Here is a 25,763-nt window from a genome sequence, read left to right as displayed (position 1 = left end):
CACTTAAGACAGATGCATTTGCGCGCAGCGTTCACGAGTCCGCGCCTGGACCGCGCCCAGCGTCAGACCCCCTGGTCCCCGCAAAATCCCCTCCACCCGCATAACGTATGACGCCGCCACCCTCTTTGCCCTTAACCCCGGACGCACACCACAATGCTGCGAAGTTGCTCCAGGACACACCCACAGACCCTTCGCCTGCCACTCCTGCAAGTTCGCCTGCATCAAGACCCACACCAAATCCACTAACTCCAAACACAGCTCCGACTCTAACAACCTGAAGTGCATCCTGCTAAACACCCGCTCGGTCCACAGACACGCCACTGAACTCTGGGACCTACTCGACACTGCATCACGGGACGTCGCCTTCCTCACAGAAACCTGGATGAACACCTCATCAGCACCCGACATCGCCATAGCCATCCCGGACGCTTACAAGATCGTCCGAAAAGACCGCACCAACCAAACAGGAGGAGGCATCGCCATCGTCCATAAGAAGACCATCCGAATCACGACCAGCTCCGACGATAACCTCGCTACCGCCGAACACCTCCACTTCCAGATCCACACCGACCCCAGGACCACACTTAGAGGCACCCTCATCTATAGACCACCAGGAACCCGCACACAAATCAGCGAAGACATCACTGACTTCATCAGCCCACATGCCTTCAAATCCGAGAACTACATCCTACTGGGAGACCTCAACTTCCACCTGGAAAAGACAAGCATTTGCAATGCAATAGGTCTCGCATTAGAAAAGTTTGAGTTATTGGTATTGTAAATGACAATTTTTTTATTTATGTGTTGGTTTTGAAAATAGCGAAATTAATAGCTTTGTCATTTACAATGCCAATAGTTATAACTTTCGCAAATGTGACACCTATTGCATTTGTAATGCAGTATGTGTTGTATTTACGTGACTTAGATGTATTGATATTACAAATAACAATGGCTTAATTTTTTTAAATAATTAATATTTAAAAGTTATTGTAATTTATAATGGGAATAGCTTAAACTTTAGTAAATAACTTTTGTGAATATTATGTTCAGTGTACTTTATTGTGACGAAAATCCAAGAACAGAAATGAAATATTAACATATTTTTGTGACATTTGTAATAAGGCTTGACACATTGATAGAACATATTTGAACTAGTTGTTGTTGAATCGTTGCACAGATTGATGCTGTGGTGCCCCTGAGTGCTGCTGTGGTGCCCCTGAGTGATGCTGTTGTGGTGCGCTAGATAGAGTGAGGGCGATAGATAGATAGAGTGAGGGCGATAGGTAGATAGAGTGAGGGCGATAGGTAGATAGAGTGAGGGCGATAGGTAGAGTGAGGGCGATAGATAGAGTGAGGGCGATAGATAGAGTGAGGGAGATAGATAGAGTGAGGGCGATAGATAGAGTGAGGGCGATAGATAGATACAGTGAGGGCGATAGATAGATACAGTGAGGGTGATAAATAGAGTGAGGGCGATAGATAGAGTGAGGGCGATAGATAGAGTGAGGGCGATAGATAGAGTGAGGGCGATAGATGGAGTGAGGGCGATAGATAGAATGAGGGCGCTAGATAGAATGAGGGCGATAGATGGATAGAATAATTATGTGGCGTGTAATCATGTGGCACTGAGTGGTATTTGAGTGTATGTTGCATTGAGTGCAGTGTAATTATGTGGCGTGTAATTATGTGGCACGGAGGGGTATTTGGAGTGTATGTTGCGTTGAGCACAGTGTAATTATGTAGCATATAATTATGTGGCACTGAGGGGTAATATGAGGAGTGTATGTTGTATTCAGTAGAGTGTAATTATGTGGTGTGTAATTATGTGGCACAGAGTGGTATTTGGAGTGTATGTTGCATCGTAATTATGTAGCATATAATTATGTGGCACTGAGTGGTATTGTGTGGAGTGTGTGTAGCATTCAGTAGAGTGTAATTATGTGGTGTGTAATTTTGTGGCACCGAGTAGTATTTGGGGTGTATGCTGCATTGAGTAGAGTGTAATTATGTTGTGTGTAATTATGTGGCACTGAGTGGTATTTGGAGTGTATGTTGCATTGAGTGCAGTGTAATTATGTGGCGTGTAACTATGTGGCACTGAGTGGTATTTGGAGTGTATGTTGCATTGAGTGCAGTGTAATTATGTGGCACTGAGTGTTATTTGGAGTGTATGTTGCTTTGAGGGTGCAGAGTGTGTGAGGGTGCAGAGTGTGTGGCCTAAAGTAGTGTGCGGGCGCAGTGTGCGTGGCCTAAAGTAGTGTGTGTGGCCTAAAGTAGTGTGTGTGTGCAGTGTGCGTTGCCTAAAGTAGTGTGTGGGCGCAGTGTGTGTGGCCTAAAGTAGTGTGTGGGCGCAGTGTGTGGGCGCAGTGTCACAAACATTTCATACCAATTAAAGACAGCAAAATTGCAGCCCTACTTATTTGAGCATCAACAATGAATTGTGATGAATTTTAACGCTGCTGCAGCTGCCCAAAAGCACTATTAATCATTTCACTGGATCTCACACTGCAGATGCTTCTACACAACTTTTAACCTCCTTACAATGTAGCAAAATTGTGCTGGTATTGCGTGTACCATCACTGCCAAAACTGAAATTAAAACTGAAGTCTTTCACTTTACAAATATAAAATGAGTGGAGGCACAAAACATACCCGAAGCAACTGAGCCACCCACCAATTATAGTTTACACATATTATCTGCCACATTCAGGTATGAAACCTTATTTAATTTTTGAGCATAAATTATTTGTCACTGCTCAAACCCACCAATGGAGAACATAAGAATTGGCAACAACAACGAGGTCCGAAAGTATATGCAATATTTTAATCTATTGTCATATATAGCATTAGTATTGCAATTTACAAATTTTTATATTTTTTATACATCTAGAATTAGAATTGTAATTTGCCCCGTATATAGCGTGCAGTAGAAAAGGGGTGTCAAAGAAAGTGCAAGTGATAAGGTGAAAGGAAAAAGAAATCACACAAAATTCATAAAAACAATTTCTACTGTTCCGAAGGAATGCCAGCCAATAAATGCTGGATCAAAGGACCTGACCACATTCAATTAGTCCAAGGGGACTTCTTGTTCTTATTACCAGACATAAGATGTAACAATTATCTGCACTATATCACAAAAGAAAGGGGATATAGGTAGTGGTTCAGGTATTTAGATAGAGTGTCGACGTTTCGACTCGTCTTGCGGCCTTGCGGTTAGTTGTGCCTGGGCCATGCGAGTCTTCATCAGGACATATTGGACGGGGCAATGCAGGGTTATCTTGGTGACCCCTGTTGATGAAGCAGTAGTCGTTATCTATTTAAGGTTGGGTTTAGTCCATGCAGTCCACTGGCTCCTATTATATGCACAGTTGCCAGAACCTGCACAAAGAATCTGATGGGTGTATGTTCCCAGATAAATTTCTTGTAACCACGAAGCAGTTGGCCAAAGTCAAGAATTCTATCTGGTGGTTAAAGTGTACAACTCTGTGATTATTTGAAATCCTCACACTTGTTCCATGTTATTTGTCCTGTACATAATCCCAAATCGGTTTTTAAAGTCACTGTAAATTGGATCGCAGTGGTGAACTCCCAGTCGTTTTACGGTTTTGAGGTAAAGGCTCTCCCATGCCACAGTAGACGCGTGGCATGGGAGAGCCTTTACCTCAATACCGTAAAACGACTGGGAGTTCACCACTGCGATCCAATTTACAGTGACTTTAAAAACCGATTTGGGATTATGTACAGGACAAATAACATGGAACAAGTGTGAGGATTTCAAATAATCACAGAGTTGTACACTTTAACCACCAGATAGAATTCTTGACTTTGGCCAACTGCTTCGTGGTTACAAGAAATTTATCTGGGAACATACACCCATCAGATTCTTTGTGCAGGTTCTGGCAACTGTGCATATAATAGGAGCCAGTGGACTGCATGGACTAAACCCAACCTTAAATAGATAACGACTACTGCTTCATCAACAGGGGTCACCAAGATAACCCTGCATTGCCCCGTCCAATATGTCCTGATGAAGACTCGCATGGCCCAGGCACAACTAACCGCAAGGCCGCAAGATGAGTCGAAACGTCGACACTCTATCTAAATACCTGGACCACTACCTATATCCCCTTTCTTTTGTGATATAGTGCAGATAATTGTTACATCTTATGTCTGGTAATAAGAACAAGAAGTCCCCTTGGACTAATTGAATGTGGTCAGGTCCTTTGATCCAGCATTTATTGGCTGGCATTCCTTCGGAACAGTAGAAATTGTTTTTATGAATTTTGTGTGATTTCTTTTTCCTTTCACCTTATCACTTGCACTTTCTTTGACACCCCTTTTCTACTGCACGCTATATACGGGGCAAATTACAATTCTAATTCTAGATGTATAAAAAATATAAAAATTTGTAAATTGCAATACTAATGCTATATATGACAATAGATTAAAATATTGCATATACTTTCGGACCTCGTTGTTGTTGCCAATTCTTATGTTCTCCATTGGTGGGTTTGAGCAGTGACAAATAATTTATGCTCAAAAATTAAATAAGGTTTGATTCATTTCTTTTGTGTTAAGTTATAGGTCTCGGACCATTGTTTGCTAATATCAATTTGATACCCAGGTCCAGTACTTTTGGGTTACCCCATTTCTTTAATGGTTACATTCAGGTATGACCAGGCATTTCAAATGTCTTTCCTTGACAAAGTCTAGCATTGTGTCGATTTATATATAATGTCACCTTGTAACTCAAAGCCCGTTTTCGGCATGATTGGTGAAGTGTAGAAATCCCAAGATCGGCACCATGGTTAAAAACTGTCACGTCGGTGAACGTCTTCCCGTAAAAGCAATAGAAGCCCACAGTCCTCACAGCAACGATATTTTGCACGGTGCCCAGAACCAGAAATCCTTATTGACAAACTGAATGTCGCCACATGCTTAACGTAGAGAAAGACAGTCCCTGTGCTGAAAGTCTCCCGACTTCCTCGCGCAAAGTGCTCCTCCCCACCTCAGCCAGTGCCACTTATTCCTCATCTCAATTGAAAGTGTGGGGGCTCGTCAATGGTTTTCTTTCAGGGAATCCTCCCAAATAGTTGTGAGCTTTGATTTGGCCCGCCCATGTGCGAGGACCTGGGAACACTTAATAATATTTTTGGAGGCACAAAACATACCCGAAGCAACTGAGCCACCCACCAATTATAGTTTACACATATTATCTGCCACATTCAGGTATGACCAGGCATTTTAAATGTCTTTCTTTGACAAAGTCTAGCATTGTGTCGATTTATATATAATGTCACCTTGTAACTCAAAGCCCGTTTTCGGCATGATTGGTGAAGTGTAGAAATCCCAACCTCGTGCTGCAGTCCGCCGCCGGCCTGCGACCAGGAAGTCAGGCAGGCCGGGCGGGACAACCGGAAACAGGAAGTAGGAGGGCGGGAGCCTACCCCGCCTCCCACGGAAGAGCCGCGATTGTTTGGAGCACCGGAGCAGGCAGGAGCCTACCCTGCGCCCCGGTGCCGAAGAAGGGAGGAAGAGTCCTGCTGCCGGTGAGAGCCGCTGCACCAAGGAAGCCGGTGAGTGGGGCTTCGCCTTGTTGCTGGGCTGCGAGGGCGGGGGCATGTGTGTGCGGACGCGTTTGGCGGCGGGCTGCGTATGTGTGTGAGCATGCGCGTGTGTGTGTGTATGTGTTTTGGAGTCTGTGTGTATGCGTGTGTGACTGTGGGGGTTGCCTGTCTGGGTGCCTGCGTGTCTGTGTAAGTGCGTGTGCGTGTGCATGCATGCGCGTTAGGCTGACTTGCTGGGAGTATGGGAGGGAAGTGCACGGCGCGGCGCAGGACAGAACATGCGCGTTCGCGCACCCAAATCTGCTCGTGACAGTTTCTTGTCCTTCATTCCCCGGCGTCGGATAGCTATAAGTCTCCGCCCTGGACGCATCCTTCGGATGCGAATTCCAGGGCGAGACCTAAAAAACGACAGCAACACCACCACCCTTCTGGACAACCTGGCCAATCTCGGACTCAAACACCTTGTTGACACCCCCACCCACCTTGCCGGACACACGCTCGACCCTATCCTTACCTCCAGCAAGCACATCTCCTTCGATCACACCACAGCTCTCCATTGGACGGACCACAGCTGCGTTCACTTCAACTACAAAAAGACCTTGACCCACAACCCCCCACAACTTGTTCCTCGAAGAAATTGGAACAGAATCACCACCGACCAACTCTTCACATCGCTTAACCAAAACCCTCCTGCCATATCATCGGATCCAAACCAAGCTGCCACCAAACTCACACAATGGATCACCCACAGCGCTGACGAACTAGCACCCTTGAAAAACCACCAGATCAAACAAGGTAGCAAAAAGGCCCCCTGGTTCAACGATGACCTTAAGAAATCCAAGAAGCTATGCCGTACTCTCGAGAAAACCTGGAGAAAAAACCCAACCACTAACAACCTGTCCACCTTCAAGGCCGCCACCCGCAAACACCACCAATTGATCCGATCCACCAAGAAATCAGCACTCAAGGATCGACTCGACAACAGCGCCCACAACAGCAAGGAACTATTCAACATCGTCAAAGAATTTACCAACCCCACCGCCGGCTCAAACGACATTACTCCCACCCAAGACCTCTTTTTTCCACAACAAAATCGCCGACATACATAACAGCTTTGAAAACCTGTCCAAAGAACAGTCCACCTCACCCACCTCCGAACCAAAACCGCACTCTAACAACCATAGGGCCTGGAACCCAATCACCGCTGAAGACACCATCCGCCTGATGAACTCCATCCACTCAGGATCGCCAACCGACCCATGTCCCTACCACATTTTCAACAAAGCAGACTCCATCATCGCACCCCATCTCCGTGATGTCATCAACTGCTCCTTCAACTCCGCTACGTTCCCAGAAAGCTAGAAACACGCCGAACTCAGCGCCCTTCTGAAGGAACCCACAGCAGACCCCTCTGAACTTAAGAACTACCGCCCCATTTCACTCCTCCCATTCCCTGCCAAAGTCATTGAGAAAGTCGTCAATAGTCAGCTCGCCGCCTTCCTTGAATCCAACAATTCCCTCGACACCTCACAGTCCGGCTTCCGAGCCAAACACAGCACCGAAAACGCCCTCATCGCAGCTACAGACGACATCCGAACGCTACTGGACAACGGAGAAACAGTTGCCCTCATCCTACTTGACCTCTCGGCTGCCTTCGACACAGTCTGTCATAGTACCCTCATACAACGCCTCAGCAACGTCGGCATACAAGGAAAAGCTTTGGACTGGATCCCCTCGTTCCTCGTCGGGAGAACCCAGAGAGTCCGCCTCCCCCCATTCAAATCAGAGGCCACCGAAGTTATCTGCGGAGTACCACAAGGATCATCACTCAGTCCCACCCTCTTCAACGTTTACATGAGTCCCCTCGCACCCATCGCGCGTCAACACAACCTCAACATCATCTCCTACGCTGACGACACCCAGCTGATCCTCTCCCTCACCAAAGACCCTAACACTGCCAAAACCAATCTACACGAAGGCATGAAAGAAGTAGCCGAATGGATGAAGAACTGCCGCCTAAAACTAAACTCGGACAAAACGGAAGTCCTCATCCTAGGATGAGGACTCTGCCTGGGACGACTCATGGTGGCCACCGGCCCTGGGTACAGCACCCATACCTACAGACCACGCACGTAACCTGGGCTTCATCCTAGACTCCTCCCTCTCGATGACCAGACAAGTCAACGCCGTCTCATCCTTATGCTTCAACGTACTTCGCATGCTCAAAAAAAATCTTCAGTTGGATCCCGACCGAAACAAGAAAGACTGTCACCCACGCACTGGTCACTAGCCGACTGGACTATGGAAACACCCTCTACGCCGGAACCACAGCCAAACTACAGAAAAAACTCCAACGCATCCAAAACGCATCAGCCAGACTCATATTGGACATCCCTCGTCAAGCTCACATTACCGGTCACCTGAAAGACCTCCACTGGCTTCCCGTCAACAAGAGAATAATGTTCTGTCTCCTCACCCACGCACACAAGGCCTCTACAACCTAGGACCCGAATGCCTCAACACACGACTGTCCTTCTACACACCCACCCGCCAACTACGATCCTCCAATCAAGCCCACGCCGCAATTCCGCGCATCCACAGATCCACCATGGGAGGAAGATCCTTCTCCTACTTAGCGGCCAAAACCTGGAATTCTCTCCCCACTCACCTCCGCCTTACACAGAACCACATTTCCTTCAGAAAGCAACTTAAAACCTGGCTATTCGATAAGTAATGCACACACCCTCCCCCAAGCGCCTTGAGACCCTCTGGGTGAGTAGTGCGCTATACAAATTCCTGATCTTGAACTAATGGTTTATGGGATTGGTTAACTTTAAACGATTATGCAGGGATTTGCATTGTTTGTATTTTGTAATGATGTAATGTATGGGTGGGAGGCGGGGTCAATAATGTTTTAGGGGTGGTTGCGGTGATTGGGGGTTAGGGAAGTGTGCTATTTATTGAGGTTTAGATTTGTAAGGCGTTGCCGAAGTTTTATAATTGTTAATGTGCACCTGTTTCAATAAAGCGGCCTTTTGCACACAAAAGCTGGTTTGTGGTCTGCTCCCCACCCACCCCTCCCTCCCAAGGGGGGCTTGGGGGGAAGCAGCGGACCGCAGGGAGGTCCCCCCCCCCGGTCACTTTCGGAGGGGCGGGGGGGGGGGGGTTTCAGACTCCAAGGAGGGCTTTTGGATTTGGGCTTGTTTTAGTATAGCCCAATTGAAGCCCAAGCATAAATGCTTTGGGCTCCTTTCCCCGGCCACCATTTTAGGTTCGGTTTACCTGGTGGCCGGGGTTTATTGTTAGTGAATTTTTCCTCCTCCCTCCCTCCCTCTTTTTAGGTTTTGATATAGTTTTTATCCGGTTTTATATGTTCTTACCCTTTTTAGAATTGTTTTTGTTGGAGCAGGTGGACATGGGTTTGGATGCTGTACTGTCGCTTGGAACAGGTGCGGGGGTTAGTGGTGTTTTTGCCAGGGTTGGCAGGATTGTTGTTGTTGTTGTTCATTTGCGTAGTTGTGTCATCGTCAGGGTGAGTTAGGCAGGCTAAGTTGTTGGGTGGTCCCATAGGTTGGGGGACCAAGAGTTGTTAAGGGGCAAGCAGGGGAGTTTGGGTAATGGTTTGTGGGATTTGTTAAGTTTAAACGATTATGCAGGGATTTGCATTGTTTGTATTTTGTAATGATGTAATGTATGGGTGGGGGGCGGGGTCAATGATGTTTTATGGGTGGTTGCGGTGATTGGGGGTTAAGGAAGTGTGCTATTTATTGAGGTTTAGGTTTGTAAGGCGTTGCTGAGGTTTTATAATTGTTGATGGGCACCTGTTTCAATAAAGCGGCCTTTTACACACAAAAGCTGGTTTGTGGTCTGCTCCCCCCACCCCTCCTTCCCAATCCCTCATCCCCAAAGACACGCCAGCCTTGCTTCACCCCGCGCCACCAACCGGCCGAATCTATCGAAGAGAGAGATTGAAAGACGAGCCAGAGCGCACTGTAGGTGTGCGCGCTAGACCTTCAGGGAGGGACTGATGATATGCATGCATTCTTCTTCTCATTAAATAATGATGGCTCACTGTGGCTGCTCCTGCGCCCTGTTTCTTATCCCCCCTTGGATGTGCGTAGCTCTCACGGGAAGAAAGGCAGCAAAAGAAGGAATGCAAACTGCAGACGTGTACAAAGAAATGCGAAATGCAGACGGGTTCAGCTACTTGGACCATGGAGACGTATGTTGACAAGTCTGTTTGAAAGCCCCGTTTAGAGGATGAGTAAAGGTGGGAGGGGTGTTATCCAGGAACAACATCATAAGGAAGAGGAACCTGTCAAGAAATAAAATCGGTGGGGGAAACTTCTAACAAGTAAATTCCAGTCACGATCCACTCAAATACCCAAACCAGTGTAAGCAATTTGGTGCCCGCAAAGTGCTCTCTGACGAATCTGAATCCACAACTGAGGCGTCCGTGTTGAAAATATGCAAGCGGGCATCGTGCTGCCTTTTGCTAATAAAGTAAGCAGAGTGCTGCAAGAGGAGGAATAACATTGAGCCGTGCGGCCGCCACTGGTGAAGCTAAAGCGGTCGACCACTGTTTAAAACAAGCATGTGTCCATGGCCCCCACGAGCTGCAAGACAACGGACAGCGGGAGGGATGCGGGAACACAGGGAACGGAGACAACGTGAGGGGCGCGGGAACAGGAAACTGAATAAAAGTACCCGTACGGTGTAACAACGAAGAAAAGAGGCCAGTAGCCATGAGAGGATACAAATGATGATATGGCATTACTAATGAGGGACTAACAAGCCTCATAATGATTCAGAAAACAGCTTTTACAAAGGACAAACACACAAGCCATTTAAAAATGTGGGCGGGGCTTCTCTCCGTACTCTCTTCATACTGAACTACCACAGCTCTTCACAGAGCAGCGCTTGCGCGCTGGCTCACGCTCGACCTAAACATGCTGAGAACATTGATGATGGCAGGATCTGGAACAAGAGTTGTGTGGTGGTGCTTGGCTCTGGTTTGTGCAGGAAACGGTTGCAATTTTGTGACGGCTCAAAGAAAAACTGTGACACATCTGTCAATAGCTCCGGTTCTCTCAAACAGAGCAATTTGCTAATCGCCATTAAGGAATTTTAAGAAATCGCTAAAAAATAGCGAATTTCTACATACATCCCGATTTCCAATTCCCAAATAGCGATTTTGAATAAATCGCTATTTGGGAATCGCATATGATGGTAATGGTACATCTGCCCCAATGTCACTGGACAATTACTTTATAAATTCTCTCTCCTTTGGAGTGTTTTGATGAACATGTCAGTGGGTAATTACTATTTATATCCTCTCTCTTTTGCGATGTTAGTATTTTGTTTCCCTGCAAGTTAATTTCAGTTTCCACATCTGTAATGATTCTTTCTCATTTTATCTCATTTTAGCTCTGTTACGGAGGGAGAAGTGTTGTGTCTCTCTCAGCATCTTGCTCAGCATCCTTGTATCATCAAGTTCATGGTGATCCTTTCATCAAGTTCTATTCTGGAATCTCTCATCTAAGCTTATAAAGATTGGAATGTTGGTGATTTGCAATAAATGCTACTGTTTATTTCCTGGTAATTCAAATGTATATGTTCCAAGTAGATGAGAGATGCCAATTACTAATTCTAAGGTGAGCAGCTGTGGATGAATAGGTTGTGTGGCAACTGGGTGGGTGTCGATTTACATCATTGAGAGAATCCTTAGTTGATGCTGTTGGTAAGTTGTGAGTGGCTGATGGTGAGTGATCAATCCACAAATGGTGCCAAGTAGTAACATAAGTTCATGTATTTGTGTGACTCAGCAATATGACTGAACAATATGATTACTCAAATGTTAGGCAGTTGCGCGTGAGGATGAATTTGAGTGATTTCCGTGCTGAGAACAGCAGAATAGTTTATGGTTTTATATCAGCCACTGGTGCTGATGTGCCATGTAAATAAGGGGCAGGTCTTTGTGGGCACATCCAAGTGAGGGGCGGTCGAGGTAGGAAATTACAAATGAGGTGATAGAAATGAAACCGGAGTAACTCATTCAGTAATGTCCAGTTATTCTCTGCACACTAAGGGGCATATTACCAACAACTAGCGATAATTATCGCTATGTTGATTTAGCGGCAATATTTTTATCGTCGAGCTGCAGCGATTTTTATCGCTTAGGAACCTTGCTATTATCAAGGTATTTCTCCTAAGCGTGAAAATTTTGTCCTAAATTAATGAATATCGCTGAAAAGTCATCGATATTCATGCATTACCAAGCTAATGCTCTTAGCCATGTTATCCACCTACCATTAGATAACATGGCTAAGAACTGCTCAGGGGCAGATGTTAGCTTTGGAAGATGTTCGTGATTAGCGCAAATATCTCTAAAAGTTGGTAAAAGGAGATAGCGATGTTAGCGACTGTTTCCAGTCGCTAACATCTTGGCTTGCCCACTTTGCATGTCATTAGTGATAAATATCACTGACATGCAAAGCGGGGCCCAAGATGGTCGCTATCTCCTACTAGCTGTCGCTAACTGGTGTTAGCGACAGCTAGGTAATAGGGAGATAATTTTATCTCCGTTTTCTTGGCTTTTAAAGCCAAAAAAGCAGAGATAAACCCCCTTGATAATATGCCCCTAAGTTACAGTTCAGCAATCTGGTTCGTCCCATCATGTAAAAAATCAGCAAAGCAGGGACAAGTGTACAAATCAGCACCAACGAAATGAACTACTAGAGGCCACCTTGAAACCTACCTATACAGGAGCCCTCTATTTTTCCGCAGAACAGAGATGCCTCCTGACGGAGCCATGTTTACATCCCTGTCTTAAAATGTATAATAACGAAGCAGGCACCAAAATTGCTACACAACTACTATAAATGTAATTAATGGGGTTTCTATTGCAATGAATTAATGCTGCCCTGTCCATCCTTTAGGCAGACGCGTATATCTGATGCAACAAGAAAATAGGTATATGATGTGCACAAGTGAAACTCCATTTATCACAAATGCCATTTCAAATAAACAATGACTGCTGAATGGCAACTAACAATATCCAATGGCTCTGGAGGCTTGGTAGCTGCGCTTTTGCCCTGCTTATCTTAGTACATCATGTTAGGGATGGGAGGTACAGCTGCCTCTAGCCCAGACCCAGTAACATAAGACTTAAAGGACATGTATTTTATTTTTACCTATTTTTAAGCTACCAAATATTTTTCAGCCAACACAAATATAATGCAACTCATTGAAAAACTTACATTCCTCCTGCATCTCAGAACGAATATTTATTAGCTCCACCTTGTGCTCTTCTGCTTTAGCTCTGATTTCTGCAACCAACAGGTCAACTCGATTCTTATACTCCTAAAAATTTTAAATCAGACACCACATAAAATATGTATGCTGCTTTATGTCTGCAGTATTAAAACCTACAGCATAATAAACACATGCCCATGTGGGTTGAATTTAATATTTGCAGCACCCTGATTAATAATTTCATATTAGTTGGCATGAATATTTATTTTAGAAATATTTTGAAGTGTGATGAGTTGCAAATTACAGAACAAAAGCAGAATTATGAATTCCCACAAGGCTACAAGGTTTTAAGACCCCTTGTGGAAATGAAGGTACTGGGAAACACTGACTGGCACATTGTTACATTACCTTGTTGTCGTGGATCCATGAATGGTAAGGGTTGACTGATGAATCAAAAAGATGAACAATATTGTGTGGAAGCATCTTTTTTCGAAGCATGTGCATGGGCGATGGAAACTTGTAACCCTGATACTGGGTAAATAATGTTAACATGTTAACACACACACCCCCGGATGTGACATTATGCTACTGTATCTGCACCACTTCCGCATGCTGACATTAGTTTCTTTCTGGTCTCCGTCCGTGTTGGCGAACACACAGCAACTGAAATCAGAATATTGCAATTTGCAGACTTCCACACTGGTATCCTCTTAAAGGACTGTGTGAATCTATTCCACAGAACAGGGAAGAGGATGGTTTTGTAGGGAATCTATAGTTAGAAAGAATCTCAACCAGAAAAGGCATTATCAAAAGTAAATAACTTGTTCTTCAGATAGATAGTTCTAACCACAGATTACTCACCTTGTGAATAGATAACAAAACAGTTCATCTCCCCCGATGGAGGGTCTATGGAATGGGTCAGACTAGGAAATCCTGCAAGACAGATCTGACAAATTGTCCATACTGCCAGACCTGGTTATCCAGGCAGTAGAGCCTTGTGAAGCTGCCTGGCAAATGTCCTGAAATGACAAAAAAGTTACTTACCTCCGGCAACGCATTAACTGATAAAGACAATACCTATGCAGATTCTTTACCTATGATTTCCCAGGCTTCAAGCTGGAACCGGAAGGTTTTGCGTGAGCAGTTACTTTGTGTGGCGTCGGGTGGCTCCATTTGGGTCTGCGTGACATTGTGTCATCGTTATCGTCAGTTCGGGTGTTGTGGCCACCTAAATAGGAGGATGAAAATACAATGTATGTAAGGGTTTCAAGGGAATTGATTAAGGACTGAAACCTCCGCTCCCCAATCACAGTCTATATAACTAATAGGAGATGCTTAGTCAATTCTTAAGGAACAGAAAAATGCTGAATGCTGCAGAAATGTAGGGACCCAATTCGAATAGTTTGCCCACCAACTGGTTAGAAAAAAAGAGTCCATCGGCCCACCCTTACTGGCGGAGATTCGTCATCTGGAGCTCAAGGAGATCTAGATCTAGGACCACAGCCCTGAGCCACCTTGCTCTGATGGGTACCTGACCTTGTGCTCCTGAAAGGCTCTTGCCTAGGTGGATGTTCAAACCTTGTGAGCTCTAGTGAAGTGCAGTGCTCAAGTGTGTGAAAAGTTAAAAATGCCTACTTGGACAAAAAAATATGTTTATTGAAGATTGTCCAAGTGTCCTGCTTAAAATAACCTGATAGTTTGAGAAATATTGACTATCTCCTGGCTATGGCTAATGCGGTCCACATGTTTCAGCCGTACTGGTCAATGACCCGGCTTTCTTCAGGACCTAGATGCTAAATAATGCAAGCTACGCAGGAAAAAACACAACTAGTGCATGAAAAACTGTGTAAACAAAAAATAGAATAAGAATGTTTAGGTAAAGCTGTGGCACTTGCCACCCTACCAGACACGTAGTGTACGTGCTTGCAGGTAAGAGCTACACAGTTACCTGTGTTCGTCTACTGTTTCCGAACACCCGGAGCAGGAGGGGCAACCAGCAGCAGACCCCCAACGCGACCGGGGAGTGAATGATCTGATAGTAAATTTGAGCTCGAGGACACTAACAGTAGACGAACACAGGGTCCTCAATAAAGGGCTTGGGTTTGTACCGACCCATTTAGGTGACCCATTCGTTCTACGGTGCGAATTAGAAAACTTATTTAGGAAGATTCGACTCCATTTATTCTTCCGAGACAAGGAATAGGACACTAGTACACCTCCCGATGATACCACCAACAGCGGCCTAAGTCCCAAATCCAGTTTCACCCCTCTGGCACATCAGGTCCCTTCTCAAGTCACAACTTTTGAGAAAGCAGTTACCCATGATGTTATGGCACTATGTGACACACGGCTAACGAACTACAGTAATTTTACTAAGAAGGATAGACAGGCCCTTCAGAACTTAACGAGAGATGAATCGATTACCATCAAGACAGCGGACAAAGGGGGCGCAACGGTCCTCTAAGACACTGTAACCTATCGGACAGAGTGTCTCCGGCAACTGAAGGACATTAAATCTTACCGGGTGCTGGACGCAGATCCCACACCGAGTTTAACAATGGAGATAAAACATCTTGTCGAGGAAGGTGAGGCAGAAGGGTAGATCACATCACATGAGGCTAAATTTTTGGTGACCGACAAACCTGTGATGCCATACTTTTATTGCCTCCCGAAAATCCACAAGAGCCAACGACCAACTCCTGGACGACCCATCATATCTGGGATTGGCTCATTACTTGAGCCATTATCCAAGTTTGTGGATTTCTTTTTGTGAACTTTGGTCACTGCAATGCCTACGTATCTCAAAGACACAGCTGATGTCTTACGCATTTTGCCTGAGATCGAGTTCAACACTACCACCGACATTTTGGCGAGCTTTGATGTGGAGTCACTCTACATGTGTATTCCACAACAAGAAACACTAGATTCCATCAGGGGTCTTCTAGAAGCCCAAGAGTTGGATAGTACCACCCCGGTCACTTTCATCATGGAATGGCCATGATGGAGAACTTCTTCAGATTTGAAGATCAGATCTTTCTCCAGGTCTCTGGCACCTCAATGGGCAGTGTTTTCGCGCCCAGCCTCGCCAACCTCTATGTCCATCTCTTTGAGCGAAACTATGTACTGAACCACAGCAACCCATATCGTCAACAACTGGTGCTGTGGAAGAGGTACATAGACGATGTGCTAGTGGTTTGGCGAGGCTCAACCGAGGAGATTAAGGCATTTCACAACTGGCTTAACCAACCAAATGCCTAATTAAAATTCACCATTGAATTCAGTCGACAACGACTGTCTTTCCTCGATATCTCGATCTTCCCCTATGATGGGAGGTTACAGTGTGAACTATTTAAAAAACCAATGTCAAGAAACTCTCTGCTGTCTTCTGACAGTCACCACCCGATAGCCCTAAAGGAGAATCTCCCAGTATACCAGTTCCTGCGTGTTTGTAGGAACTGCTCGACCAGAGACCTCTTTGACAAACATGCCACTGAACTGGCTCTTCAGCTTCGGGCACGCGACTACCCCAAACGGCTCGTACGCAAGGCCTGGAAGAGGGCATCGGACAACAACCGGGATGTGCTGCTCGAGGGTGGCACTCCCAAACTTCCCAACAACAGGCTAACATTTGTGACGACTTTCTGCACATTATCAAATCAAGTACAGAAAACAGTGCGGAAGCACTGGCGTATCCTCAATGTAGCTGCTGAGAGCATTCCGCCTCCCCTATTTGCGTTCAAAAAGGACCCTAGTTTGCGGGACAGCCTGGTCCACACACGACCACTGACACAGCCCATGAACGACACCAACACCTTGTGGTCGTTACCTCCCGTACGAGGCCACTACCCGTGTGGCTCATGCAATGTGTGCCCACAGACCACTAAAATGGTTTCGGTGGACATAGGCACGAGTCGCCCCTGGATACTCCAGAACCACACTAACTGCAATTCGGACTGTGTAATATACATGATTACATGCCCATGCTCCCTGAAATACATCGGCCACACCACACGGAAGGTGAAGCTACTTATCAGTGAGCACAAAAGCACTATACGGTGCAGAAAACCATCCACCTGCCTAACTGATCATTTCCTATCCAAACAACATAAGGCCAACGACCTGAGATGGTGTGTGTTGGAACAACCCTTTATCCCTCAGCATGTATCGGATATTTCCCATTTCCTGTTCATTAAAGAGCAGAGGTGGATTTTCAGAATGAAAAGGATACTGAAGGTCTCAATGACCATATACCATGGGTGTCGATCTGAGAAAACACTTCCTTTGTACCTTTTATGTACTCTTCTACTGTAAGACACCTTATAGAGTTACCACTTGAGCTCTATTACCCTATGTTTATGAACTGGGTGGGTGCAATCACTCTTTTTGCTAACCTTGCCCTTGCGTCCCCTTCCGATTAGGATGCAACTGCTGTAGGCAACATTGTGGATGAGCCATGAGTAAATACCATTTAACATCTTGGGCTCAAATCTTTGACTTTTTGCCTAGGAGATGTATCAAGCTGCTTATAAGAGTTCCACTCTGGGGCGCAGTGTGGCTTTAGAGGTGCATAACATTCTTCTTCCACCAAATCGTCAGTGCAATGCATTTTTCGGTGGTTTCACACCTCCTATCATTTCACACTACCTGACAGTAGATATTGGAATAGGTCATATGGGACCTTGAACAGTGCTGTAGGGTCCATGGCTTGAGGGTGTGTGATCACAAGAGTTCTCTCACACGAGGTGTTTGGGCAGACGTAGTGGTAAGAGGCACAGCACACAAATATATTGACACGTCGTTCACACACTAAGCCGCAACTTGTGCTGGCTCTGCCATTCCAAAGTGGGCGGATCCTGCCTGATTCATGATTCGGGCATTACTCATGAGCGCTAATGAGAAATCGTCCGCGGCAGACCCAAACACCGATCTACAAGTTTGCGCATGCGCGCGATATAGCATTCTAAATACGAGCATGGCGGGGCGCGTAATGCGTTTAATACTGAGTCTTGGTAGCGCGCATGCGCGCAGAATAGCGTTCCGAGTGTGAGCATGCCTAAGCGGCTCATGAGCAGACCGGGACTCCGCGAGCATCAGCTGGATTGAGTTAGCTGATCTAAAACCAATCAGGGCGAGTATATAAGCAGCTCTCCCTCCCCCTGTCGTCACCTCCCAGACTGCTCGCAGTCTGGCATGGAGCACCGACGGACAGGTAGGGAGGAGAGAGGTCCTCTGCTTTTACTTTTGTGTATCTTGTTAACGTTACTCTTTCCCCTTAGATGTTGGCTCTTTTAATGACCTTGAAGGGAGGGGAGGGTTTTTGTTTCATACCTCTAGTGGTTTGTACTTCCCCTAGACGTTTTGCTCACTTTTTAAATATATTTCCAATGAGCTGCTAGGGTGTACTTAGACTGAGGTTCCTCCATAATACATCAGAACTGCCCCACTAAGGAGGTTCCCTTACGAACTGAGAGTGCCACGGAGGTCATACAAGTCTTCCTGCATTGTTATTCTATCAGGAGCTGAGTGTTTCTTGGTTTTTGATTGTAGGTTTATGATAATGTTTAACGCCGATGTGAAGTATTCAGACAGAGTAGTATCAGTAAGCAACTTCTTTGACTCACTTTACATATAAACAGAGTGGGGCTTCCTTCTCCCAGCAGTCAGCCGGGTGAGGTGAGGTTTTCCTCCCACATAAAGCTGGGTAAGTGAAGAATAGCTTTTTTAGAATACGATGACATTTGCACTTGCATGAAACCACGATCTGGGTTTTTGTAATGAGTAGTGCACAAATTGCACTACGGAACGATAATTGCTGATGCTGCGATGTGTTAAATACTTTCAATAGTTTGACCCTTGTATTTTTTTCTTTTTCTTTTTAGGAAAGAAGAGGTATCTCTTACCTGCAAGCACGTACACTACGTGTCTGGTAGGGTGGCAAGTGCCACAGATTTTCCTAAACATTCTTATTCTATTTTTAGTTTACACAGTTTTTCATGCACTAGTTGTGTTTTTTCCTGCAGTAGCTTGCATTATTTAGCATCTAGGTCCTGAAGAAAGCCGGGTCAGTTGACCAGTACGGCTGAAACATGTTGACCGCATTAGCCATAGCCAGGAGATAGTCAATATTTCTCAAACTATCAGGTTATTTTAAGCATGACACTTGGACAATCTTCAATAAACATATTTTTTGTCCAAGTAGCCATTTTTAACTTTTCACACACTTGAGCACTGCACTTCACTAGAGTTCACATGGTTTGAACATCCACCTAGGCAAGAGCCTTTCAGGAGCACGAGGTCAGGTACACAGCAGAGCAAGGTGGCTCAGGGCTGTGGTCCTAGATCTAGATCTCCTTGAGCTCCAGATGACGAATCTCCGCCAGTAAGGGTGGGCCGATGGACTCTTTATTCTAGCCAGGTGGTGGGCAAACTATTCGAATTGGGTCCCTACATTTCTGAAGCATTTAGCATTTTTCTGTTCCCCTAAGAATTGACTGAGCATCTCCTATTAGTTGTATACACCTAATTAGGAGCCCTTCAGGCGTGCAGATGTCAAAACTATTCACTTTTCCACGCCAAAGGCACAGAGCAATAAATTGACTGACTTGAGTGTATGTCATAACTAGGGATCTGAAAAAGGGAACAACCTCAGCCCAAACAAATGAGTTCACAGAGCGGGAAGGCATGGGTGGGTCTCTAAGGAACATGCAGCTAGATATTGTCTTTAACAGATAATGCGTTACAGAAAGTAAGTAACTTGTTCCTCTGATAAAGACTTCTAGCTACAGATTCCTTACCTTTCAATAGATATCCAAGCCATACCATTCTGGCAGTGGGCTGCAGACAGATTTCTCACACTAAGAAGTCCTGCATGACCGAACAGGCAAAATGCTCATCCCTGTGGACCTGACTGTCCAGGCAGTAGTGCTTGGCAAACATGTGCAACGATGCCCACATTGCAGCTTGGCAGGTGTCAATGACTGAGACACCCCGAGCCATTGCCATGGTCACAGCCGCCCCGCTGGTGGAATGAGCTCATAAGCCCTCAGGGGGCTGCTTCTTAGCCAGAGCGTAGCAGATTTTAATGCAGAGAACGGACAGCAAGAAAGGGTCTGTTTCTGCACTGCCCAAACTTTTTTAGCTTCCACATACCTCACAAAGAGATGGTCGTCCACCCGGAACTCTTTTGTGTGGTCAAGGTAGAACAACAACACTCTTTTTGTGTCCAGACGGTGGAGACGATCATCTTCCTTAGAGGAATGCAGGGGAACAAAAAAGGTGGGCAGTGTGAATATCGGACCCAGATAAAATGGGGTCACCACCATAGGCAAAAATGAAGACCGGGTGCAAAGCACCACCTTACCTCCAAAGATCATCAATATATACGGAGTCTTGGATGACAATGCCAGCAACTCACTCACCCTGTGGGCCGATGTTATTGCCCTAGAATGGTTGTCTTGATAATAAGCAGCCGGAGGGGGCAATGATGCAAAGGCTCGAAAGGAGCACACATAAGAAAAGTGAAAACTGAATAAAGGTTACACTGTGGCATGACAAAGGGCATTGGTGGAAACATATGTACAAATCTTTTTAAGAATCTATTTACAGCAGGAGATTTAAACAAAGAGGGATGGTCCGGCAGTTTAAAGAAAACAAACAGAGCAGAAAGAAACCCTTGAGAGTACTCAACGCAGAGCCCTGCTGTGTAAGGGTAAAGATGGATAGTAGCTAAAGAGGCAGAAAGAATGTCAATCGACCTTTCTGTACAATATTTTACAAACCTTTGCCAAAGGCAGGCATATACTATCTTAGTGGAGGGTCACCTGGCCACAAAAATAACCTCACATACTTCGGGAAGAAGGTCGAAAGCTATCAACTGTCACCGCTTAATCTCCAGGCATGGAGGCAGAGAGTTGACAGGTTCGGGTGGAGGACCCTTCTCTGCTGCTGCGACAAAAGATCCTCCAGAATGGGCAGCCTGATCGGAGGATCGATGTTCATTTTCAGAAGCTCTGGATACCAGAATCTCTTTGCCTAGTCCAGAGTAACAAGGATGACTTGGGCCTGGTTGTTCTTGATCTTCTTGAGAACCCTGGGCAGAAGTGGTATTGCCGGAAAGGAGTAGGCCTAGTCTCCACCCGCGAAAAAAAGCACTGCCAAGCGATAACAACCTTTGAAACTCAAGTGCATAAAACTGCTGACATTGAGCATTCTCTTCAGATACGAACAAATCTAACCAAGGCTCTCCCCAGTGCTGAAAGAGAGCTCGCGCAACTTCCAACTAAGAGGCCATTTGTGATCCGCTATACATCGACGGCTCAGTTCGTATGTTCTGGCATTCAGAAAACCTGCTAAATGTTGAACTACCAGGGTTATGCCCTGCTGTTCCAGCCAAGTCCAGAGATGCAGGGCCTCTTGATAAAGGATCCATGACCCAACCCCTCCCTGCTTGGTGCAGTACCACATGGTGGTGGTGTTGTCCGTGAACACCTACACTAATTTCCCCTTGACAGAGGGAAGAAATGCTTTCAAGGTCAACCGGCTCATCAAAGCTCCAACAAACTGATATTAAGCCCCAACTCTTCCGGAGACCAGTGTCCCCTGATCCCCACCTCTCCCAGATGGCCGCACTGTCTCAGGAGTGATGCATCTGTCACTACTGTGAAATCTGGTTGGGGAAAGGAGAGGGGTCTGCCTCTACCCAATCATGGTTCGTCAACCTCCACAGTAGGTCTTTTACAGTTCCCTCTGAGATCTAGACCATGTTGGAGAGATTCACTTGATGTGCCCACTGGAACTTCAGGTCCCACTAAAGAGCCTGCATACGCCATCTTACGTGTTTTACCAACAGGATCGAGGAGGTCAGGAGTCTCACCAAAATCCAGGATAGAGGAGAAACATTGGTATCATAACCTGAATATTGTGGACTCACTGCTCAGGAGGATAAGTCCAAAACGACACTGTGTCCAGAACAGCTCTGATGAACAGGAGCGTCTGAGAAGGAGTCAGGGATGACTTCAGCACATTTATAGAGAACCGCCGTGAATGCAGGAGGTCCTCCATAGTCTGAATGCGGGAGACACCTTCAACAGCCAGTCAGTGAGGTAAGGGAAGACTGATGAGCTGCAACCACCGCCATCACCATGGTGAACACCCGAGGGGCACTGGTAAGGTCAAAAGTTAGAATGGTAAACTGAAAGTGCTTGTGGCCTGGGATGGGGATCGGAAAATACGCACCCTGCAGGTCCAATGCTACCAGCCAGTCTCCTTGGTCTAGGGCAGACAACACCTGAGCCAATGTGAGCATCTTGAACATCTCCTTTTTGAGGAAGAGATTGAAGGTTTGAAAATCTAAAAGGGGCCGCAAACCTTTGTTCTTCTTCGGAATCAGAAAGTAGCGGGAATAGCACCCACTGCCCACTTTTGAAATTGGAACCCTCTCTATAGGCCCATGGCTGGTGAGCTATAACTTCCTCTTTGAGTAGAGTTAGATTATCCTCTGTTCTAGAAGTAGGAAAGGAATACAAAGGAATAGCTTTCCTGAATGATCTGCAAGACCCACTTCTCCAATGTTATGGACCTCCAGTGGAGTAGATGATAATGGATTCTCCCTTAAACTAGAGTAGAATGGTCTTGCAGACTCAAACTAGGAGTGCTAGGAGTGCTTGGAGGCTGCTGCTGGTGAGGCCTTGGTGACAGATGGCTTCTGGCTACCATTACGTGGTCGGAATGAGACACGTCCACATCCTTGCACAACTTGGGAAGTCTGCGCAGGACAGTGGCTGGTATACTGTTGATGTGCTGAAAACACCTTCCATTGCTACAAAAGGGGCAAAGGCTAGACTGGCCATGAGGTGTTACAGAGAGGCCCAAGGATCTGGCCATAGCACATGGTCCTTGAAGCGCACCACGGTCAAGTCTGTTTTCTCTCCAATGAGACGAGATCCATCAAAAGTCATGTCCATGAGATTAGCCTGGACATCGCCAGAGAAGCCAGATTTTCTTAGCCAGCTTAGCAACGTAAGATAATGCAGACAAAACTGCTCTGCCCTGGCAGTCAGTTGTGTCTAGGCCACACCTAATGGTGAATTTTGCTGCATCTCTCCTATCCTTCACTGCCTGGGAGAGTACAGCCCGGGCCTCTTCCTGGACCTGTGGCAGCACTTGCGCAACCGTCTCCCAAAGGGACCGAGAGAAACGGCCTAATAAGCATGCAGTATTCACTGACTGCAATGCCAGGCTGGTGGAAGAACCCATCTTCTTCCCAAGTGTGTCCGGCCTTTTGGATTCCCTATCCGGAGGAGCGGAAGGGAACGCGCCATAGGATGTCAAAGCCTGCACTGCCAAGCTCTCAGGAGTAGGGTATTGGCTGAAGTAACTTGGTTCGCCCAGAGTCGGGCAATGGGGGGGTGGAATTGCCCTGTTCAGGCTTGGGCCACATGCCTAGGCGGACATGTTATGTTATGTTATTAGAGGATTTGTATAGCTCTCAGCTACTCAGTCAGTGCTTCGTTAAAGGGCAACAGCGGTTGGGATGTGGAAGCCCCAGACTGAAGCACTTTGGTCAGGAGATTAGTCCTGACCTGCACAGAGGGCAGCTCCAGTTAAAGGACCTCTGCTGCCCTTCTTACCACCATGGCAGAGGAAGCCCCCTCCTCAGTAGCCACAGTAGATGGAGAGAGGATGCCAGTATCTGGGGATGAGTCCAGTCCACTGGATTCCCCAAGTTCCTCATACCTATTCTGTTCTACTGAAACATCCTGATGTTTTAAAGGGTCCATAGACTGCTCCCAATACTCTGCTGTGCCTGAAACATCCTCAAAATGTCCAGGCGACAACATAGAACCTCTGGGTTCTGCCAGTGCATGAGTTGGCGTTGAGGTACGCCGGTCCGACTCTGAGTCGTCAGGAATAAGGACAGAGGTGGCACTGCCTGTGGGCGCCAGTGGCACCGAAGGCACTGATTTTAGATCTGATGCCAGGGAAGGTCCCGGTGGAACGATCGGCGTCACCCAGTATCAGATATCCGGTCCACGAGACCCCATCGGCGCAGGTGCCGGAACAGTTGGCATCAAATCCGATAGGCCCCCGCCCGACCCCGCCTAGCCCAAAGGCTCACCAGAGGGTTTGGCCCATTCAAATATGGGCGCATGGCCTTGTTAAACTTCTTAATTGGAGTGGGGGTCGTACTGGCTCCCAGAATCGGGAAGAGTCGACCTGGCTCTGCAGAACCGAGCCTAAAGCGTTCCTTACCTCCTTCGTCGACAGATGACTGCCGAGGCGAAAATAAAGTCCGCTTACACTTTTTCTTGTGCCACTGTGCCAGGTGTCCCAAAGACCTCTAGTTGAAGAAAGAAGACTTGGAGCTCCAGGAGAGGTTCTACAATATCCTCTTCTTTGACCAGGACTGGGATCTCCGTGGAGTGTAGCAGGCGTGTCGAGTCGGGGTTGCGTTCAAAACACCAGACAGACAAAGTGGGGGTCAGTTACCAACATGGTGTGGTGACAGACACCACACGCTTTAAACCCTTTCTTTCTAGAAAATATCCCTCGACACATAGAAAAATGTTTTACTCAACAAAAAGTCGAAAACGCCTGTCAAAAAGAGACAGAGGAGAAGTTCTTTTACAGATCAGCACTTAACTGACGAGGAAAGAAAAGAAATGTCATCCGTGAGCCTGTGAGGTGCCTATATAGGTGACCAAAATGTCATAACTGACACTAACAACATCAACGTCATCACACGGAGATGAATGGAACCATCCGACAGTGCGTAGGGGTACTGCTCATGCAAAAATTTCCGGTTCCAGCCTGACGCCTGGGAAATTCAAAGGTAAGCAATCTGCAGCTAGAAGTCTCTATCAGGTTCACCATGTGCAAGAACAGTTGTAAAAGCCTTTGCTGTAGTGCAATGAGCATACAAACCTTTTGGGGGCTGCATCTTGGCTAGGCCAGACCAGATAGTGATGTATAACGCAATCAATCAGGGGTTGGTTCTCTTTTGTACAGCTTTAACTTTTTTGCTTTGTGTCGGTGAACTCTGGCCCAATCAATATTGAAGATGAGTTGAAATGATAGAACCGCTCTTTCCCTGTCGAGGAGAAGAATAAGGAGTTGCAACTGAAAGTTGGCACGGTAATGGATTGCCCTATGTTGAACAGCAAAGGGCGAAACTACCTTGGGTCGGAATGCTGCTTTTGTCCGGAGGACTAACTTGTCCAGAAAGAAAGATTTATATGGTGGTGCCAATGACCGTGCCTGGCATTCACTCGCTCGCCTGGCCGATGTTATGGCAATGGGAATACTGTCTTGATGGTTATTAGGCAAAGAGGGCAACTGTGCATCAGTTTGATGGGAGTCCACACTACGTGACAACCCAATTAAGGTTCCATTGGTGCATCACAATTGGTGTTGGTAGGAATAGGTAAGCATAGTTGGCCTAAGCACCTGCTATGTGCTATATAACGGTTAACGGTTATATAGCATACAAAAGGTGCCTAGGTCAATGAAGTGGACAAGTTGTTTAAATAAACAGCAGGTTTCCGAAATCATTGGATAGGTAATTTCACCCACTTATTACTACCTTGGTGGACTCAACTGATGTGCAGGAGATCAGAAAAAAACAACTGGATATTTACAGGGATCCACATTACTGTTAAAAATAACAGTCACCTGTCAAAATACCTTGAGCTCCAGCAGGTGGCTTTGCCAATTTGTGTTTTTTAACAAACAAATAATTTCACAAGCAGCATCTGAACAAGACAATGGGATTCACAGAATCATATGCACTATACACATGACGTGTGAATTAAGAAGCTTTCTAATTCAGAAACAAAGAATCACAACATTTTACATGTAGTCTCATATTTGTCAAGAAGAAGACAGTGGAAAATCTCAGATAATAACACACACATAAATACAAGATGTTCACATGAAAAGCTTATCA

The 25,763-nt window shown here is 46.1% G+C and overlaps 1 protein-coding gene across 1 annotated transcript in view; it reads right to left on the bottom strand.

Annotated features, from left to right (window-relative positions):
• Nucleotides 1–25,763, bottom strand: part of CCDC152 (coiled-coil domain containing 152) — an 843,580-nt gene that overhangs the window by 408,843 nt on the left and 408,974 nt on the right. Inside the window, exon 6 of the mRNA XM_086963471.1 lies at nucleotides 12,826–12,928. Coding sequence (XP_086819597.1) covers nucleotides 12,826–12,928 — 103 coding nt within the window. The remainder of the gene's footprint in view (nucleotides 1–12,825; nucleotides 12,929–25,763) is intronic.

Source organism: Lissotriton vulgaris, chromosome 3_1 (assembly GCF_964263255.1).
Source record: "Lissotriton vulgaris chromosome 3_1, aLisVul1.2, whole genome shotgun sequence".
In the NCBI taxonomy this organism is placed as follows: Eukaryota; Metazoa; Chordata; class Amphibia; order Caudata; family Salamandridae; genus Lissotriton; species Lissotriton vulgaris.
Note: the sequence above shows the minus strand (reverse complement) of the source record. Positions and strands in the feature narration are given on the sequence as shown.